This window comes from Silurus aristotelis, assembly GCF_946808225.1.
Source record: "Silurus aristotelis genome assembly, chromosome: 4".
NCBI lineage: Eukaryota > Metazoa > Chordata > Actinopteri > Siluriformes > Siluridae > Silurus > Silurus aristotelis.
In genome coordinates, this window is record NC_139577.1 from 21,746,853 (window position 1) to 21,762,224 (window position 15,372).

The window sequence follows — 15,372 nt, forward strand, 5'->3', positions numbered from 1 at the left end:
CTTAGAATATACCATATACATGCTTCCTATTATAAAAAAAAAAAATCTGAGCCTCTTTCAGTCCCGCCTCTCTCAGCCAATCCCTTGCAATATAAAGTCTGAGACCAACAACTAGAAACCAGTGGCATCAAAGAAAACATCTGGTTTTGACTAACGAGTCAAAGAGCAAAAATAACACCAGGGACCAGCTGTGAGAAAATCTCCAAAACTCATCTTTGAAAGGTAATCACTGCTTTTATATTTGAATTCATATTGAAGTGTAAAAATGTTTGCCTTTGTACAAACATACCGAAAAATCCAGCACTGTAGATTTTTTGAAGTAGCTATTGTGAAACAGTATATTTCTGCAACACTAGCACTGTATATTTATGCAACATGTAGAATACTACAATATCTGCTATGTAGACAATGTGTACTATGTGGAATATCCATGTCAGTGAAAACATTTCAAATGTCAAAAAGACACTGATATACTCACAGTTTTTTAAAACCATTTTAAGAAAGAATCTTACCTATATTTCTTCGAGTTTTATTTACTTAATTTGGTTGCACAAGTTTTTTTATTTATTTCTATGTATCTGTGTCTATATGCATGTATGTATTATGTATGTTTGTATGTATGTATTCTTCTGTAAAACATTTTTCTGAAATGTTTCCAGTGATAAAGCATTACAGCTGCAGTTTTTCAAACATGTGGTTTTGTTTGTGTGGGTTTCAGAGATTCCATATAAGGCAGACATCACTTTGTGGTCAAGATGTGGTTGCTGATCACATTATTAATGACGTCTTCAATGCATGAAATTGCTGAGGTGGGGAGAAATAAGCAGAACTACTCATTCTTGTTTTCAAAATTGGGGAACTAGTTTTGTCAGACAGTTTTTTGACACTTATTTATTTCTGTCTGGTTTCTTTCCTTCCTCCGTCAGTCATTCAAAGGAAAACATTTTTCGTGGCAGAACAATGTTATCAAACCAATAAAAGAGGTCAAAGAATTTGGTAAGTCTGGAACTCTCTGTAAACCTTATTATCATATTTTCCATCAGAAAATTAATTGAATATGTATTCAGAATGCTAATACATATTCTCATTCGCTTTCCTGCCAGATTGCCTTGCTGAGGGCAGTAATGGGAATGAATATAGAGGTACAGTCTCTAAAACATCAGAAGGACACAGATGTCTTCAATGGGATCGAATTCAGCATATAGGCTTTGCAGATAGTTCTCATGGACTTGGATCACACAATTTCTGCAGGTAGCTCTCAGTGACATAATGTGCCTTTACACTCATTTGATTGTGTATACTGCAAAAAAAAAAAAAAAAAAAAAAAAAAACTATGACAGTTAGTTAATCTCTTGTTTATGGTCACTGTGCGTGGGAACTAGAATTGTGAAATCCTTTCTCCCTAAAATAATCATGATTGCTTTATCAGTGTGTGAGTCATGCTTTTGTTAAGACCAAGTTTCTAGATTTTGCACTTGTGGTGATTGCAGCTTGACTGTGGCTTCTTTGCAGAAATCCAGATAACAGAAGTGGGCCATGGTGTTGGATTAGGGGATACAACCGAAAAGTTCGCGAATTTTGTACAATTCCAAAGTGTAATACAAAACCAAGTGAGTAAAAAAAAACTTCATTATTGTTACATTAAAATTTTTGTAAATAAAGTGTTTTATACAAAATATGCAAAGTAAATTATTCTCTAATAATTCATTTTGTGCTTTTTAATTTGTCCTACCCAGAAACCCCGACTCAGGACACAGGTAAGAAATTTGAAATAAATCGTGTTTTCCAATTACCCAAGTTTAATTATTTCCACCTGTACAGCACCTGTGTTCTTATGCATGCTATGTGTTAAACTTTCAGAAATGACATGTGGTGAAAGGAACCCGAAGCAGACTTCGCGGATTTATAAAATTATTGGTGGATCAAAGGCTTCAATAGAGTCCCAACCTTGGCTGGCAGCTATCTTTAAAAATAACGTGTTTCGTTGTGGAGGCACACTCATCGCACCCTGCTGGATCGTCACCGCAACACACTGCTTCCCACCTGAGTAGGTCATACTTATCAGATTCAATGAAAATATTTACTGGAAATTCAAGAGTATGAAATGCAGTGATGCTACATTGCTTTCTGTATTTAAACAGCAAAAGAACAAGCAAGGAGCAATATTCTGTCTATCTGGGAAAGGATGCAACCAATCAAACTGATCTGAGCAAAGAGCAGAAGTTTGTAGTTACCAAAATAGTGCTTCATCAGAAATTTGACTTTGAATCAGATGATTTTAACCATGATATAGGTATGCATTTAACCAGCTATCTCTCTCACACACACACACACACACACACACACACACACACACACACACACACACACACACACACACACACACACACACACACAAACACACACACACACCTGTAGTAACGCTCTCTTTGTGTGTTCAGCTCTGTTGCAGATTGTAGACAGCAAAGGACAATGTGCTCGGAAGACGGAATCAGTAAGGACAGCATGTCTTCCCCCAGCTCACCACATGCCACCCTATGGATCCTTCTGCCACATTGCAGGCTATGGCCATGAGAAGAATGGTAAGTTACATTATTTATATATTGTTATAGATGTTAATAATATCATATTGTTTAAATGTTTTTTTCCACTTACTGCAATGAGACAGTATTATTTCAAATGTGTGAGCATTCCAGGTGGCATGACACACAGTGAACATGATTCACCAAATGCGGGTTTTGGCATTTGCTCTGTGTAAGCTTTGCTCGAGTATACAGCCGTTAAATTTGACTCTAATGCCGGTGCTGTGAAATACAGATGGAAATCTTTTGGGTACTATACTGGTTTGATTTGCAGGGATCAATTTTCAATCTGAGTCTTGGATTTCTTTCTGCACGTTTGACCTTAGAGACAATATGAAATTGGCCCCTAATCAGTGCTTTTCTTTCTTTGTTCAAGATAAAATTCCTGACACCTTTAGATATTCCCTCAACATGAAGCAGGCTCAGGTTCAGATTATCTCCCCAACAGTCTGCGAGAGGAAGGACTACTATGGAAACAGGGTAACTGAAAACCAGTTCTGTGCAGCCAGTCCCGAGTGGACAGAGGATGCTTGTCAGGTATGATGTCAACTACATCCTTTATACAACACTGAATTAAAATATTGTAAAATACATATCTCATTGTGTTACTTTAATTTTTACTTGTGACAGGGAGACTCAGGAGGTCCTCTATTGTGTGAGGATGGTGGCCGGATGTTTCTCTTTGGAATCATCAGCTGGGGAGAGAAATGTGCCCTTGAGTCTAAACCAGGTGTCTACACAAAGGTCACCAATTACAACAAATGGATTGAAAAACATACAGGCCTGAACAGAATTGCCCAAGGCATTATGTACCCACAGAAAGATTAGCTGTGTTAAATTATGTAAGCACATGCAAGAGTTTGGTCTGTAAACTACTGCCTCTATAGAAAGTATTGCAATGCCATATAATTATCACTGTGTAAATCACATCTGTTCTGGTTTTCTAATATTAACCAAATTATTAGTATTAATTAAATGATTTGTATGAGTAGCACTTATCTCATATGTGAAATTAAGCACTATTCCATAGTGCTTCATTTCAGTGGCCAGAAGGAACAGTGAAATAGCAATTTTAACATTTGACAAAAATGGAATGATGCCATTGCACCATTTATCACATGCCTATGTTTTTATATTTACATAATTTATAATCTAATTTATTTAATATTACATTATGTTCTCTATTTATGTATTTATGTTCTGCTTCTGTCCAAGCAGAATTGCTGTGTGTGGCAACAAACATCATAGGAAGGAATTGCTCTTTTTGAAATTTTAAAGTAACGGTTGTTTGAATTCATACTTCTGCTTGCTGCTTATTATATATAAAAAAAAAAAAGTATTGCAAATGTAAGGTATGATGTAATGAAGAAATTGAAATAGTTGCATTACCTCAATATGCTTTATTTTAAAACATTTCTGTTTCATTTGCATTTATATTTATGAATAAATCTATTTTTTCATAAGAAGTGTGTAGGTTTTTCTTTATGTTTTCTGATTTAGTTTCAAGTTTTGTGAAACTCTTTTGATAGTCAATCATTTGCTGTTTGTACATATATGTACTCGTCCACTTCAAACACAATTCATTCTCAAACTAAATTAATTTCTATAAATCTATATTGTCTGCTGATGTAAAGCATTGTACCAACATGATGCTACCACCACTATGCTTCATTGTAAGGATAGTACTCTTACCGTTGGGTTTCTAAGAAAAATCGTATCATACCTATTTTTAAGACAACACTTTTTAAGGCAAATTATATATAAACTGCAAGTATCCACAAATATTGTTATAAGCAATCTCACATTGATTAATTGATTTTGGTGTAACAAGACAATGTATTTTTTAGGTATCAAGAGTATATATTAAAGATAGGCTGTAACCTTTTGTAATTGTTTAATGCATATATGCTAAGTTGGATAAACCCAGCATGTGCTCTGTCCAATATATTACAAGATGTGGGTTGATTTTGACCCTGCCATTTTAGAGTGAAAATTTTTTTTTGACTCCTTTCTTTTCAACAAATTTGTTTTTCACTCCTTTCTTTTCATCAAATACATACATCTATTTAATCATATATTGTGATTTCATGGCTTTAGTTTTCAGCATTGCAGAGTTGATACACATTTTATTGCTAAATGCTCTTTTTACCACTCTCACTAAGTGATTTCATACATAGTACAAATCAATAAATGCCCAGGAGTTTCCTTAAACTTTATTTTGACAAAGACAAATGTGTTTCAAATAAATAGTTTTTTGAGTATAAATGTATGATCTTCCACCTAAATATAAGGTGTTTAGAATAATTATTCTAAACATTGTAAATTTGCTGTGTTCCTTTTCATTATGTCATTGGTTTTACTACATCACCATGCATATCTGTGTACTCTCTGTGCCCTGAAGTTTGCTCTGTTTTGTTCTTTTTCATGTCTATATGCTTGTTTACTTTTGTTATCCTAATACTTCGGTTTCAACATGTTCTATGTTCTTTGGTGTTCTTCTTCTAAGTGACCTTAGAGTGAATTCTAAGTGACCGTGATAGCTTAATTATTATCATCATTATCTTTCTTATTTTAGTGAATGTGTCATAAGTTGTCTTTTCTGAAGAGCCAGAATAACACTGTGCCCTTCTCTGTATTAATCCAACGTTCTGACGTATTCTCCAGACTTAGACAGCTGCATGTGGCAGTCATGGTTAGATACTAGTGTGAAAGGAAAGTCTCAACTCTAAATTCAAAAGGAAATATTTTCCTGTGAAAGATCATAGATTACTGTAAAGTGTGCTTTACCCAAGACTGACACAATGGCAGCTGCAGATGTTTTGCTTAAGAAATTATGAGTCTGATTTCGTGGGAAAGCTAACTGTTAATCATACAAGAATCCGAAGGGTGTCAGAGAGTAGAACTCTAGGAAATAATGTGTGTAAAATAATGTAAATAGTAACAGTGACAATAACAAAAACATCTACACACAATTGTCTTTAATCACAAGTCATCATAGATGGAACAGTTTAGTCAATTTTGGCTTTCTGCAGCAAAAGAAAAAATAGAAAATTAAATTTCTAATTTTTTGAGGGGACAACCCAATGCTGACCAGTATAATAACAAAACATTTATTATATGACCCACTTTGAATCTTCTTTAGCAGGCGCTTACATTTTATTTACTAAGTTTTGTATTTTAGTCAATGTTTCAGTTCCAAGTTTTCATCTGGATAAAAACTTTGAACGATGTTCCAAAAAATTGGCCATAATGGAACCTCATTATGCTATAACAAAACTAAAAATGTCATTGTTTTCAATGTTTTCAGTTTCAAGGAACTGCTTTACCCGTTTTGCTGTGTGACATGGAGCGTTGTCCTGCATTAACACTGTGGGCTGATTGGGTGATGAACGCAGGGAAGGAACCATATGTTGTTGAAGAAGGTTCTGATAAACATTTGCATTCACTCTGCCATGTAGCTGTATAAGAGGCCCCACTCCTGCTGCAGAACACATGCCCCAAACCATGACACTTCCTCCTCCACTTTTCACTGACTTCTTTACACACTTTGGGTTCAGTCTTTCTCCAGTTTGTCGCCGAACATAATGTTTCCCATCGGAACCAAATAAATTAAACTTGCTTTCATCACTGAAGTGAACTTTGGACCAGTTCTCCTCTGTCCACACAACATGCTCCTCAGCAAAGCTTAGTCTAGCCTTTGGATTCTTTCTGCTAATGAGAGGTTTGGTCACTGCAGAGTGGGCTTTCAGTCCAAATGCTCTTAAACCTCGAGACACTGTATGACGAGACAGATCCTTACCCTGTGAACTGGTAAACAATTCCAGCTGCAGTGTGGTAATTGCCCATTGATATCCTCTGCAGTATCCTGTCCTCCCTTGTATTTGTCTTCCGTGGATGACCAGCCTTCTTGGCGGACTTGAATGAGTTTGTGATGTTGTAAAGATTCAATATTCTTGAAATCACAGATTTGGAACGACCAACATGTCTTGCTATGGCTGATAGGGTCATCTCTTTGGCCTTCATCTGGACAACCTGCTGCCGGAGGATTTCAGTCACTTTAGAACGGCCCACCATCTTGCAGAGTCAGTAAAACTGGAAGGTAGGCTGCCAGTTAAATAGGGGTTAACAGATAATCAAGGAAATTAGCACCAGGTACCAGATTAACACCAATAACTGGGAGGTATCTGAAAGTGTTCTCTAATTTTGATTAGTGTGTTTTCTGGAAAATAATGTTTTTTTTGGAAAAGCCCTAGTTATTTTGTGGAAAAGGTGTTCTGGTAGCATGGTATAGACAGGACAAAAACTCCTTCAGCTGTTGAGCAGTGAAGATGACATTATTTTAGAATTGTTCAATTGTTTATAAATTGTTCTCTAATTTTGATCGCCATATATATATATATATATATATATATATATATATATATATATATATATATATATATATATATATATATATATATATATATATATATATAATTGTATTTTCTTTCCATAAAATGACCATATATTTCTAATGAAAAGGGAATTGTTTTATTATTCAGGCATTTTACTTTCTGTTACGATTTTATTAAGGTTATTATGTTATGTAACATATTATGTTATCTCTTAATGCTTTATTTTGAATACAGATAAAATGAAAAAAATGCCTGTGATGGAGAACTTCATTTAAAACAACATGGAAAATTTAGATGAGAAATTTATTCTGGAGAACTCAGTTGACCATTAATGAACCTTTATTACATTTACAGGCTCGTGAATGGACTTTTTTCAGCACTACAACTTGGGTTTTTACCTTTTACTAAGTGAAAAAGGGAAGAAAAGAATTCACTTATTTCCAAAAAAAACCCAAAATATTATTTCATTAACACTCTTTAAGTTCTGCTTTGTAGATAAAAGACGTGTTATCTTTATTTACAAAGTTATCTCTTTTTGAAAAATATGAAAGTTTTTCCGTATATTCAAGAGATGTAAAATGGATTTGCACTGCCATGTAATTGAATTAATATTTCACTGGAGGGCGATATTAATGTTTAAACATACTGTATTTTATATTTGCATTAACAAAAAACACTTATTTGATCTATTGCTTTAAATTAGAATATCTAGCTAGAATGTTTCCTTAGTCACAATTTATTATACACTGAAACCATTTAAAACGATTATATATATATATATATATATATATATATATATATATATATATATATATATATATATATATATATATATATATATATATGTGTGTGTGTGTGTGTGTGTGTGTGTGTGTGTGTGTGTGTGTGTGTGTGTGTGGTTATAATATGCAGCTGTAAATAAAATGCTGTCTAATTTTATTTGACAATGCTATCAATGATATCCATGAATTCAGCGAAACTGTTGTTTTTCCTCCCTTTCTGAATCAAAAATCGATGTCCTTGTATGGACTTGATCTCGTTGGCTTTTTCACTACATTACCAATATTACCTAATTTAGTTTTTAAAAGTGCAAAACGTTTGGATGGTGTATCCCTGATGATTTCAGTTCTCTCCAGTGCAATTATTTTTGTCTAGGAGGACCATGGTCATGGCTGTGGAGAAAAGCCATCTGTAATTACTGTTGGATAGTGACACAAGACACTAAGCGCAGACACTGGCAAACTGCTCTAACCAACATAATGAACTGCTTACTTGAACTGTTAAAGCATATTGAGGGGGACGTCTCTATAAGTCTTACATAAACAATCAAATTCAGTTACATATTAGGAAAGACAATGTGCAGCTGTGTGCAAGTAAAATGTTCAGTTAAACTGGATATACTGTATAAGGTCAAACAAGTGTGAATGGATCATTTCTCAGTCATGCTGTCAGCTCTGTGTTTTATTTATTTTATTTTATTTTATTTTAATTGCTTTGAGGAACAAGAATGAGGTCGCATCATCCTTTGGACTGCTTTTGCAAATGCTGCAAATATGGTCAAGTCAGTTACAGGTCACTAAAAGTAATAAACAGATAAAAAAAAGTTTTGTAAAAGGTTTTACTTGCTTGTTCTTGTATGACTTGTTTCTTTCGATTCTGTTTTAAATAAAGCTTATATTATGTATATTATGTAATTATGCACATATTTTAAAATGTCCAGAACCCCTGCATAACATTTTTATTGATTAGAAAAAGCACATTTTACAAAAGAATAAACATTATTTTAATTTATTTAATTTTTTTTCTTTTTCTTTTTTACAATTTTTACAGTTTTACAGTAGACAGGAAAACACTAGCACTGATAGAAGTCAAAAATGAAAAAGTAAACAGTGTTCTCAGTAGCATAAGCCTCACGAATGACTCTGCACTTCACAGCTGCATTGGAAGCAGTTTTTACAATAAACAGTTTACATTACAATTGCACACTACACATCTCTAACCTCAAACTGAATCAACCCATATTAGGTATCAGGGTCTGTGCTTTATGATGAGAAAAAAGTGATGCATGCAAGCCTACTGAGGAACTGAAGCTCATTCCAGGGTGCACGCTGTTGTGCTTTTTCTGTGTTTTTGCTTTTTTCACATTTACTGCTCTTTACCTGTGTATGTTATTTCACTCGCTATGACTGCTAAGTCACTACAGCTGGCTATTTTGCATGCTTTGTAACAAGTTGTTCAGCAACTGATCTGGCAGGTTCATAACATCTCTCTGAGTCATCATGTGCCCACAAGCAACAGTATCTTATTGAACCAGTGCAGTAGGGGGTGGTGGGAAGACACAAATGCTTGTGTAGCAGTTTAAAATTGCCCCAGTGTTTTCAGTGACTGAATATATGGAATATAAAACTTTTGTCAGTATTGGGCTAGCTACAAACCCTACAATGATTTGTTGTATTATTAAAGGCATACGTAATACCATGTCAAAAAAGACAATCTTTTTATCTGTCTATGACAAGCCTCAGATCTCTTGCAGATTATGTTTATGTGCTATGCTGAAAGTAGAAAAATAAAGGGCTACTGCATGGTGCTTTTAAAAATATGTGGCTTTTGAAAATGTCACGCACCCAATTAATAAATTCTTTGCAAAAATGTATAATGTTATGGTAACAGCTAACTCCAATTAATCATGTTATGACCAGCTGGCAAAGCACAAGCCAAGTTAGACAAACTGAGGAAATCCAGTTTCCTTATTACTTTTCTAAATTGATTAATGTTATATATCAATGTTTCCTGCTTCAAAACAGGAACAAGTAATGGCTGTTTGACTTAAAATATAATATAAACCTCCCTAAAGTGTGATGACACTTTTTTCCACAAATCAGATGTCTTCCAGTCAAAAAAAACTAAAAATCTGGACTGGCTTTGTGTGAATGGCCAGAAAACAAAATAAGCTATTTTGCTGTCTATTTGTCACCACCAACACTGCTACACATGAACCAATACATGGAGCCCTAACATGTAACGGACACACTCAAAATAAAATAAAAGCATTGGGACAATACACATCAGTGATATGCAGAAGGTAATTTAAACTTTGGTAAATGGTTTCTTTCACCTTGCAAACTCATTAAAGGCTCTCACCAGATCATTAAAATCTAGCTCTGTAACAAGCTCCTATTGAATAGCCAGCAGTGACAGTATGTGAGTTTTGGCTCATTTTAGTTCAAGCACTCATTAGGGAAAAGAGACATTCTCTGGCATCTCTTTCCTTTGTTGAGTTTCTTTTCACAAACACACTGAGGGTTTCTCTTATCCAGATCTTTAGCTAGTACCTATAAAAACTGCTCAATGGTTACAAATTCTGACAAAAAACCCCACAATAACACCTTATATAAAGAATTTCATGAAAAATATTGAGCTATTTTATGAGTTGCACAATACCTCTTGGTTCCACAGAGTCAACTGACTGTATAAGACTGTAGGAAGGACATTACCCCTTATCACACACACACTACAGTGCTCATGTTAGTTTTCACTCTCCATTGTTTTGTATTGTTTTAAGATATATAATCACACTCTTGATATCACCCAAAAAAAAGATGGGTTCCCCTTTTGAGTCTGGCTCTTCTCAAGGTTTTCTTCTCATAACATCTAAGGAAGTTTTTCCTTGCCACAGTCACCCCAGGCTGCTCATCAGGGATAAATACACATCATTCACTTTAATTCTTAAGTTCTTTAGAGCTGCTTTAACACAATGTCCATTGTGAAAAGTGCCGTAGAATTAAACTTGAACTTGACATAACTTTACATTCAGTGGCTTGTGTGCCACATGTTGTAAATGACAACAATGTAATGGGCTAATTGGCATCATCAAGGATAATCAAGAGCCAGCGAGTGAAAAGGACCACTGTTTTTGAACCAGTATTTTGTCTCTGTATTCTGTAAACAACACTAGAAATACACAGTTTTAAATCACCAGCTCTCACTGAAAAAGGATATGTTCGATTCATTTAGTGTTTCTTCTGGGGTGTCTAAATTGTGACATCATTACAGTGGGTGGTAGCACTGGTATTTCTATCCAACAGGTGTGATCCTAAAGCAGATATATAAAACTTAAAGACTCTGGCCACTTCCATTATATCCACCTTCACTCTATCCTTAGAGTTTCCCAGCACACAACTAAACCCTAAATATTAATAAATTGACACAGCCAAAAAAAAGATGTTAAACATCTCACTCAGGCAAATGTGCATAAGAGCAGAATGTATTGCTTTTATTTTCACAATTTATTCGGTATCCTGTCTGACTTGTTGTTCATTAAATATGGACAGTGTTCGGCCCTTTACTTAGACCCAGTATTTAAATTTGGCCCTGTCAATGACCGAGTTTGGCACCACTGATCTAAAGGAAGTCTAAGGTATAATGGGAATCTATAATCTAAACAATAATGGGAAGAAGTAAAAAGATGTTCAAAAGGTTATGATTTAAAAACTCTAAGCTTCTTATTTAACAGTTAGTAAATTGTTCCCTGTCTCATTTGTAAGCATCAGATTTGATATTTTTAAAATCTGAAATATTAGTGTTGATCTCTATGTCTACAATTGTAACTTAGGAACTCTGTAGAACAGTTCGATGTGTAAAGCTGTCATTGTATACAAAGGTATCTCAGAGGGAGATGAATAAAGTTAATTCTACTCAAACAAGTCAGTGCATAAATTACATCGGAAAAAATACATTTTCTGAAACTCACACACACAAAAACAATTTACAAAGAGCATGAGGACATTCAGGAGCCTATGCCTCCTACACATCCAACAACACATCCAGCATGCAAGAGGACATAGAGCAGAGGATAATTAAACCAGAGGGCTAAGTATGGACGACTTCACAGGGATTTACTGCTTGGTATCAGTTACTTAGGTACATGTTTCAAGAAGCCTCCGCTATCATTTAGTCTGATGTGATGTATGAAGTGCTCCGTGCGTAACTACAGCCCGGCCCATGTTTGGGCACAAGACACATTACGTTGTTTGTGAAGCACTGGCGCCCTTGGCAAGGTTGTGGGCGGGGTCAACCGTGTTCGTCAGTGCGCACCAATCAGAGCTGAGCCTACGAAAATTACGCGGTGTTGATTGGTTGTGAAGTGCTGATTCTTTCTGGTTTTTGCTTTTGCTTCCACTCGGCGGGGGGCGGGGGGAAGGGGGGCGCTTCACAAGCCGTCCGTGTGTGGAGGAGTGACCCGGGGATTTCATGATTACCGCATGACGGGGAAAAGCCTGGGGACTGCGCGGGTCGGAGGGTTGTCCTTGAAGCGAATACTGGCTGGATTGTGAGACAGAGTCGTGCCTCGTATAGATATAGATATACATATATTTTCTTTATTTTTGCCAGTTAGATTGGAGGAGAATCTGGTGCGATTCCACGATGCCGGTGTTTCACACGAAAACCATTGAGAGTATCCTGGAGCCGGTGGCTCAGCAGATATCTCACCTGGTCATCATGCACGAGGAGGGAGAAGTTGATGGCAAGGCGATTCCCGATCTCAGTGCGCCCGTGGCGGCTGTGCAGGCAGCTGTCTGCAACCTAGTGCGGGTGAGAGCGAGGTTTCAGCACGATCGCGATTGCAAACAGCGCTGTCAAATGTTGCACTTGGCTTTCCCGCTCAGGTGGCATCCGTGCCGGCGTTCGTAAACAACGCATGCGGTGAAACTTTCTGAGCGGCTCATGTGCATGGCTCATAACTCATGTCCGTTCGTTTCTCCATCATCAGCATCAGCATCATCATCATCATCGTTATCACGCCCTATAGTGCTGTACTGCTTACACATTTTTTTTAAACAAGAACTGGCTGTATATGAGTCCATCCTGAAAACTTGGCAGTAGTGCTGATGAGTAGTTTGCATACTGGTTTGAAAAGTGCTGAGAGTCAGGGTTGTAGGAGAGTCTGACTGGTGTTCCAGTGTTCAGATCAGTCTATTTTGAAGAATCTCAGGAAGGAAATCCCAACCAAGGACATGACCGGAGATGAATTATTGACAGCAGTAGAAAGATAGTTTACAGAATATAGTGTCTGAGAAGGAGAAATCTTATTGTGTCTCAGTAGTGCGTTTATTTGACAGTAGCAAAGGGATTCCCTGCTCTACTCACAGTGCAGCTTAAAAATACCCGGCTATGGTCATCTGATGTTAATATCCCTGGTGTAATATCCCGAGTTTAGACTTTATAACTGGAATGAAGCACTTGTTGGCCTTTCAGCTTTCCTAAAATGTTATGCCGTCATCGTCTAACAGTTCAAAGTGTCCAAATGATTTGTGCCCAATGCTCTCAGGATTGTCCTAAGATAGATGCTGTAGCACTTTTGGGAAACCCAAGACCAGTGAGCTCCCCTATTCACAGCACTGACACTCAGCTTCTCTTTCCCAGAAAACAAAATCATTAATTCCACAAACATGAAACCTCCTTTTTCTGTATTTGCTCATTATCCCCACAGCAACAGGATATGCTTTGGCTGGCATGCCCTCCTTTCTCTGTAAACAGACTTACTGTGCTCACTTGTACATGAAGGGAATTAAAACAGCACTCTTCTGTTCCAGTGATTAACAATGCTTAAATGTGTTAAACATTGGCTCCCCAGTTTAATGTCTTTGATATTGGGTCCAGAGTTCTGCCTCTTTTGCATTAGAGTTACAGTGGATTTTATAAGCTATACTGTACAACAGTTTGTTCCAGTCTACTAATTTGTTTGGACAAACAGCGTGCTGATATATAGTACTACAACACAGGATTGCTCCATCTCACTGTTTGCTATATTGAAGCCATTATTACATTTACTGCAGGATTTCAGTCAGTCTGTGCATTACAGCTCAACACATAATACTCAGCTGTGGCAAATACAAACTAAATATTGGTCCATGCTGCGATTGAAATGTGAATTGTTCAGTATTCATTTCTTGTTTAAAGAATCAGTGTGTAAAAACAGTATTGCATGAACAAGAGTGTTTTTGTATTAAATACTAGACTGGTTGTGATTTGACTTTAGGCACAAGGGTGCAGGTAATCACAGCCATGCTCATATTGGAACACTGACCTTGTGCACACTGTTCTTCATGTGCTGATCAGTGAAATATCATTCTGCTTCTGATGAACTCTTTATATCCCAGTATTTTTGTATCATCAAATCTGAAAGGTCAGAAGTTTTCATTTATTTGTAACCGCATGGCCTTGACAATAATTCCAGCTGTGATACACATGATAGGTTTATATTCATTCGAATATGTTTTATGTAGAGACCATTTTGTCTTTTCCTGTACTGATACTGCCATATAGAAACCTTTGAGTATTGGCAAATACTGATACCTCTTTGACGTTGTTTTCTTCGCAGTTAAACACTTTTAACTTTTAACGCAAATTTTTTTGTATATAAATGATTAAGCATCTTGTCAGTGGTTTGTGACAGAAGGTTGTGTTTTTGCTGTAAAGTCTCAGCACCAAATGAATTTTAAGGTGTTTGTCAGTGACTTGTGTGCAGTTTTTTCAAAAGGTAAAGACGATGTATATATATATATATATATATATATATATATATATATATATATATATATATATATATATATATATGTGTGTGTGTGTGTGTGTGTGTGTGTGTGTGTATGTAAAGCACATTTAAATAAGGTTGTAAACGTGTACCAATTCAAATACAGTTAAATCATAACACTTTCTTTTGTTGGCCAGTCAAAAACAATTAGATATGGTGAAAATGTTACAACTAACTAACATGGATATAGTCTCCTTTCTTTAACATATTATAGGTTTTCAAAAGCTGTCAAAAAATATTGTCTGATTTAAAGCGAAAAGCAAAATTTTATTGAACTCAGTTTGTGCTCTGCTGTCTGTGGAATCGAAAAAACAAAGCAGCCATGTAGAGATGCATCGCAGGCTTTCTCTGTCCAAAACGGCTAACTCGCACACCAGCTGCTCTGGAAGTCCGGCAGTGAATGGTTTCGCTTGGAGTTTGTAGTAAGGTCTGATAGTGCTGTTTAGGCATCTGTTCAAAAAGATGCATTGGCAGACCTTGTGTACATTAAACAAGACACAGCATTTCCTTCCATATTTAGTTGTGTTTCACATTAGGAATCGGATACAATAAAGATGTACCCAAAGAAGAAAACAGAAATAAATAAATGACATAAATAACTGTACCATATGCATAATGATTAAATGTAAAGCGAACGACTGGGAGGGTTCATTTCATTTGAGGAATAAGGAGTGTGGATGTTTAGGGTGTGGTGTTATAAATAAGATGGTCGCAGAGTGGAATACGTAAACACAGACCTTACTGTTGTTTCTAAAGCAGCATTTTACAAAACACATGGCCAGATTTTGCACTCTTTCAATCC

The 15,372-nt window shown here is 36.0% G+C and overlaps 2 protein-coding genes across 6 annotated transcripts in view; both read left to right on the forward strand.

Annotated features, from left to right (window-relative positions):
* Positions 1-86: 86 nt before the first annotated feature.
* On the forward strand, positions 87-4,048 carry plaua (plasminogen activator, urokinase a). 2 transcript variants are annotated; one of them, XR_014533050.1, is made up of 12 exons: positions 121-222; positions 719-809; positions 927-996; positions 1,104-1,251; positions 1,513-1,610; positions 1,737-1,757; positions 1,861-2,047; positions 2,142-2,293; positions 2,442-2,582; positions 2,959-3,119; positions 3,213-3,499; positions 3,600-4,048. XR_014533050.1 is itself a non-coding variant. In XM_083538200.1 (11 exons), the coding sequence occupies exons 2-11, from the start codon at positions 756-758 to the stop codon at positions 3,408-3,410; spliced, it is 1,230 nt and encodes a 409-aa protein (XP_083394326.1). In that variant the 5' UTR covers positions 87-222; positions 719-755; the 3' UTR covers positions 3,411-3,548. The 2 variants fall into 2 exon arrangements, 1 of the variants encoding a protein (XP_083394326.1); XM_083538200.1 differs by lacking the exon at positions 3,600-4,048 and having other exon boundaries at positions 87-222; positions 3,213-3,548.
* An 8,128-nt stretch (positions 4,049-12,176) lies between these two features.
* vcla (vinculin a) overlaps positions 12,177-15,372 on the forward strand; it is a 40,472-nt gene continuing 37,276 nt past the window's right edge. For all 4 annotated transcript variants that reach the window (XM_083538190.1, XM_083538192.1, XM_083538191.1 and 1 more), the window contains exon 1: positions 12,177-12,568. In XM_083538190.1, the coding sequence (XP_083394316.1) occupies positions 12,401-12,568 (168 nt within the window). In that variant the 5' untranslated portion in view covers positions 12,177-12,400. The remainder of the gene's footprint in view (positions 12,569-15,372) is intronic.